The following is a 6817-nucleotide window of genomic DNA, read 5'->3' as shown; positions in this document are numbered from 1 at the left end:
CAACAAGACCTACTTTTATCAAATTCTAAGAATGTATATGTATATATATATATATATATATATATATATATATATATATATATATATATATATATATATATATATATATATATATATATATATATATATATATATATATATATCGCTTGAGAGAGAGAGAGGCCAAATGAAATTTGCATAAAATGATTATGAATGCATGAAAAGTGTGCATTGAAGTCACATAGAGATGACCACATTCATACTTATAACATGAATTTGGGCTTGAAATCAAGCCTTAGAACAGTTGAGTTAAAACATATTTTTACCCTTCCATTCATGATTTAACCATAAACAAAAGTAGGCACTATCTCGTTCCATCAACAAAGTTACAAAGATATGAAAATCCAAATTTTAGCTCGAGCATATGCATTGACCATCGAAGTTGGTATGCACGAACCCATTCTCGAAATCAAGAGGAAAATTGAACATTTTCTTGGTGTTCCTATATCTTCACAAACTCTTAGTGTATGTGATTGGGAACTACTCGACGGGCTTGATCTAGAGGATTATCCAATCGTTAATGAAGGTACACAAATTGATCTCACGATCAATCATATGCTATCTTTAGAAAACCATAGACAAATCCAAATTATAGTTAAGTTTTCATCGAGAAAGCACAACATAGAGGTTGATAGAACAGAAACTGTAGGAAGTCTAAAAGAAAAGATTCATATTATCGATGGGACGCCAATTAAGCAAATGACACTTTTCTTTTCAGGAGTGGAGATGGAAGAGGATTTTCGCAATTTGAGTGACTATGGTGTTGTTGAATTCTCTGAAATCATTGTATTTCTGAAGACCATGAGCCGATTAGTGGCTGAGCCTCCTTCTCGTAAGCTTGGCTTTGTTGTTCAAACTTCCTCGGCTCTCCTTGACTCGACCTGTATCCCATTAGAAATGAAGGATTCAAGCACGGTGAATGAATTAAGGGAATTACTATTGTCTAGGAAATTACTACCAACTGACGACTACATATTTATTCATAAACAAAGGATCATGCGCGGAAATTGTAGCCTCCGCTGGCATGGAGTTGAAAATGGTGATTATCTTTACGTATTCAAAGGGACTATTAGTCGTGGGTAATTTTCGTTATTTAGACTACAACAATATTAGTATGATCTATATCTTGGTAATACTTTTTGTTACACATATTTTTAATGCAATGAAAAGATTATTATTTCGAATTCATTCAAAAATTTATCACATTGCTAAACACAAACTAAATTGGCTGTTCATCCTTCACATATGACGGGATTTACGAGAAGTGCATCAACAAATGAATCGATATAATTGGCTACCATATGTTAGTTGTATGCTTATAAAAATATAATGAATTTTTATCTCAAGAAAGTTTTTTTTATTCATCTTTTTCTTTCGTTTTTTCTAGAATAGCCGCAAAAATTTTGTTTAGGAACAATGGGCAAAACAACCATGAAAAATGCTTATCATATTAATACGAGTCTCAAAACAACCATGAAATTAATCAAAGAATAAATGACCAAATCCTAGCCATCATAGCTACATTGGGAATATATACCGTCGTTTGAGAGAAAACTTTTTTGGTCAGTTTTAATATCGAAATCCAAATAAACCGAATTCGTTCCGTTTCCTTAAGGTTGCAACGATATTCATAAACCAGAATTACCGATCGAAATAGCCTACGTATACAAATTAACTACATTCGCATATTTGTAAACGCACGTGACCTTTAAATTAATACTATTATCTAGATCAAATATACAAAACAACAAAGAGAAGCTAAACTATTGCGTTAAAAGCTAATTCACCGACTCAGAAGTAGTTAATGGGGACTGATGAGTCAAACCATCCTTCAGGGTATCGAAAAAAAGATACAAATGAGAACCATCTTCAACGCCATAATCAACAAGCGAAGATTCATTTTCATTCATTAACTTTTCATACATAAGTAGAATGAGCCGATCAACGGGAAGTTTTTCTTGAGCTCCGATCTCTTTCTTTAGGTCTAGCACGGTGGCGTTATTGCCAACTTGAATGTAGAAGAGCTTTCCCATCAAGATCTCCACTAACACCCTCATATTTCTCGGACATAAATCATTTGTAAAACTAATCGCAAATCATGTTTCAACTAATTAATCGAGCATATTTGAGAGAGAAAAAGGGAGAGAGAGTCGTGCATGGCATGAAACATGGTCATATGGGATGCATTGTCGGGAAGTTGGTTTTTGTTTTAAGCATGACAAGAGAATAGGAACTTTGTGACTACTATATATATATATATAAAATGCAGAAAGCCAGAAAATATCTATTTTTTTGTTAGCTTACGTGTCGTTAAATGCATGTATTTTGTTGGGTATTTTCATGTCGACAGAACAAATATACAAATTGTCTATACCAGAAAAGTGTGGGGGTAAAGGACCTGGAATTTGGGCCAATGAAGCAAACCCTTTAAAACAAAAAAGTAGCCAAAATCTTGTGAATGTATCATCTTTAAAATTCATCAAAATCAACAAAAATTCCACATTATCACATCTTCTTTCACTTTCATTTTCCTCCAAATCTAAAGGAGGTGGCTTTTATATGGAGGGTTTTTTTATTTTTATTTTTATTTTTAAAATTGGTCTGTTTATGACAGGTGTTATATAAATAGTTCAGTTTGATAATATATGGTAGAAAGATGTTAGTTTTGATTGGGTGCCATCACTTTTATTATCTCCTAAATAAGTACATATATTTTTATTTATAACCCGTGAATGTTATAACTTTAATCTTATATTATAACTACTGTTATTAAACAACTAATTTTTTTTATCTTTATTATATATTATACAGATGATTTTTTTTTTAAAAAAATATGTAATTACAATTTCTATATTACTTTTAACAAATTATAGCATTAAATAGATCTTACGAGTTACACATTGACTATATTATAATTTTAAGAAATTAGAAACTAGAAGATCAATTAAAAATGACAATACGACATAAGTGCAAACTTACGTTAATACAAAGAAAACACTAGATTACAACATTAATTAAAAAGGTTACAAAGGTCACATCCCGCTGAATCTTAGTTGACAATTTGGACAATTTTTTTATTATGATCGGGTTGGTTGCATAGTCCACATTTGCGAGGTATGTTAGGATGACGACCATCTCGTTATGAAATCGATTTGCACGCCTCTCAACCTCAATGAACAGAGTTTCAAGTTACCTGCTTGAATCTTTCAATCAGACTTTAAACCAATAATTAACATGAAAAAAAAACACGAGAAAATCTATAAAAAATTGAGGTCTTTACCTACACATATGTTATATATAAGTAAATACCCAAACATATTTTGTATACATGTGGGTAGTCGTTAATGATCATTTTTAATCAGATACAATAATGACATTTTATATCGGGGAATTTTTCTCTAAAATTCATGATTGACACAATTCAAATTTACCCATACATGTTAAAGTGTCTTTTATTTGTAGTTGATTTAACATACACATATAAATAAAAAAGTAAATTACAAGAATGATCCTTATGATATGTGGTAATTTGCATATTGGTCCCTAACTTTTTTTTTACTCCGATGGTCCTTAAAGTTTTATTTTGTTGCGTATTTGATCCCTATTCCTCTTAAAAGACTATTTTTCCCTTAGTATTTTTTTATATATATTTTAAATCATTTTAAATATATTTTTACTACAATAAAAAACATGGGTTTACCTTGACCTCTTTATCTCCTCTAATTAAATCCATCTAACCCTAATCTCAACGTTCCTTCCATAGAAGCTAGCTTCCACCAGCCTCTTTCTTCTCCATCGTCGGGCCTTATGCCGAAGCTTCTGCCAGAACCGATGAACTCGCCCGAAGGCACACTACTCTAAACACCGATCTGTACTCAAATGTCATCTGCTTTCTAGGTCGATTTATGTATCATTGGCTTTCTGGGTCTTTCATGAAAAGGTTGGGGTTTCAAACATTTCGATTTTGATTTCTAATTTCTGGGTTTCATCTTAGTTGGTGGTTTTTAGAGATATGGGAACGATTAGCTCTCAGAAAACCCCTTCAATCCCACTGATGCCTTCTTTACTTCAACCTTGTTACCTCAATCTGAAACCAATGTTGGAAGTTAATGGCATTGGTTTTGAAAATGTGAAACTGTAACATCTCGACATTGAGGTATCTCCAATTTTAACCCTAAGTAGGAAGATTAATTGCATTTTAGGCCTTGTGTATGAGAAATGTTGCAATTTGGACCATATTGGCATTTTTATAATTTTGGGGACGAGCTCACGTATGCTGGGCGTACGTGCCTGATCCACAAACCCCACTTTTTAGGGTTTGGACCCTATATAAGCATCATTAACTCCCCAATGCTCACTCCCTTATCAGCCTCTAACCCTCATTTCGTCTATTGCAACCATAATCTCTTGTTAGTGTCCCTTTAAGCTTAAAAGTGTGTGTTTGTGGTGCCTTTGAAGCAAGGAGAAGTTAGAAGCACCAACTTGGAAGGGCAAGACCTCATAGATCCAGAAACACCTCACCTCCAAGCTTCATTTTGAGGTATAAAGTTCTGAACTTATTGATCCTATCACTAGACTTTGTTTATGTTAAAAGTTTATGCTTATTAGCCCCATATGTTAGGTTTTCTACGTATCAAATACACTCTAAAACTAGGCAGCGGAAAAATCAAAGCAACGATATACCTAAGTGTACATGCATCCTATGGATCTATGGCTTCATGCTAATTACATCAACCCTAGGAAACTAAAACATAAGTAAGAAAACATACCTCTTATGTAGCCCTTGATCTCCATGCTTGAGATCTTGAACCTCCATGAAGTTGCTTTGATGAAAGGACCCAAACTAGAATCCCTCTAATGGTATCACACCCAATGACACCAAATAGTGGAATAATACTAACTAGGAGAAGGGTCAATTTCACAAACCCAAGGGGTTAGAAATCTTCCCTAAGAGGGGGAGGAAGAAGGGTTAGCGAATACTTCAAGCCAAGGTGCAAGGAGGAATGAAATCCCTAAGGCCCTATTTATATCCTTGGATGTCTCTTAGGGTTTAATACTCCTTCCCATGTAGGATGGAGGCCTAACCATGAAATTTCACTCCTTTCCCATGTGGGATGGAGTGATTTTCATCCAACCCTAGTTCCATAAGGTTCTGGAACATTCCTGAATAACCAACTATCGATTAATGAACATTCAAACATTTAATTAATTTCACTATTAATTAATTCCCAAAATATATTTCTAATTAGTTTCTAATTAATTATTAACCATAATAATTAATAAACTAATTTCTTCTTTATTTATTCTACTCAATTTGGGTCTTGAGGGCAACCCAAAAGGACTCTGCTATTATTAGAAATATTACCAATAATTAATGACCTTGGACACTATTCCAACACCATATTCATGGTTCTTTGGTCATGAGCTACCTAAAACGCAATGAGTTGTCCTTCTGGACGTTTTAGGGTAGTTTGAGTGATAAAAATATGATCTTGGCCCTTAGTTCTTTCCTATGAATGAGTTTGGTTGTCTTAATGACTTAAGATGTTGGGGTTTTTAGTGTTAATCACTTAATGGCCATGCAAGACTATAAAGTTCAAAACTTTATGGTCAAGAACATTTGGGACTAAGATCTGTCATTTGGAAGTAAGGGCTTAAGTATTAAGCACTTAATGAGTTGGGAAGCATCCAATTGCATACGTTGGGCGTACCAAATGGTACATTACGCGTATGTGGTCAGAGCCTCGTTCCTGGTCAGCAATTGAGTACGCCTCGCGTATAGGGTTGGGTTGTTGAGTTGACTAATTTGACCAAAGGGTATTTTGGGTAATTTGGTTTTAATTTAAGTTGGGCAATATTTTGAATAATAGGTGTCGGGTAGAGCCGGTATTCGGAGCCGATAACTATTTCAACTTTTATTCGGACTAAGATGTGAGTTGTCTCACTATGCCAATGGGTTTAAGGCACCAAGGCTGGCCCATTTATTTAATTCATATATATCCTAGAATGTAGGATTGCTATGATAGTTCTATGTGTTCTTTGTTTGTATATGTCAACATATGGACGGTTGGGTTAAGGCCGTGTGCCAACAAACCCGATGTGGTTGGGTTGAGACTTGAAGTCAACATACCCGGTATGGTGAGGTTGAGGCAACGCGCCAACAAACCTGGATTGTTGGGTTAAGACCACATGCCAACAAACCCTAGACGATTGGGTTGAGGTTTTACTGCTTTGTGTTGTAAACCAACAAACCCAGTATGATTGGGTTGAGGTCAAGGACCAAAAAACCCTGTATGCATGCTTGTATTGTATCTGTATTTGTTGTGGGATATTTTGGGAAACTCACAAGCCTTGGCTCATAGTTTAGATATCAATGTTTCAGGTACTTCTGATGAGTGAGGAAAAGCGAAGACGTGATTGTACACATCATCTCGCAGTTTATGTTGGTTATTACTTTGATTCGATATTTCGACTTATTATGATTTGTAAACAATGTTTTGGTAACTTTTTGATTTATGGATATGTATTTTAAAATGAAAATTTTCACTATGATCTTTGGGACGTTACAGAAACAAAATCGATTTCTTAGATGCATGAGTTTTCTAAAACCCTTTTGGGAATTTTATTTTGGAAGGTTTTGTTGTAGGTTTTTTGCAAGAGGTTTAATCGCTTCATTTTTTAGCAAGGGGTTTAAATCTATGTTGGATTTAGTCATTTTTATTTGTTGCTGGTTTTTTACAAGACAATGAAGATGGATGATATTTTCTGGTTGTCAGAG

The 6817-nt window shown here is 34.1% G+C and overlaps 1 protein-coding gene across 1 annotated transcript; it reads left to right on the top strand.

Moving 5' to 3' along the window:
* Window positions 1-375: 375 nt before the first annotated feature.
* Window positions 376-1122, top strand: LOC145050307 (Ubiquitin-like superfamily protein). The gene has a single exon (XM_078998580.1). It carries the CDS (start codon window positions 376-378, stop codon window positions 1120-1122), a length of 747 nt encoding a protein of 248 aa, XP_078854706.1.
* Window positions 1123-6817: the final 5695 nt, after the last annotated feature.

Source organism: Lactuca serriola, chromosome 5, assembly GCF_051521515.1.
Source record: "Lactuca serriola cultivar US96UC23 chromosome 5, Lser_US96UC23_V15, whole genome shotgun sequence".
Lineage (NCBI taxonomy): Eukaryota > Viridiplantae > Streptophyta > Magnoliopsida > Asterales > Asteraceae > Lactuca > Lactuca serriola.
This window is presented reverse-complemented; position numbering and strand designations above follow the sequence as displayed.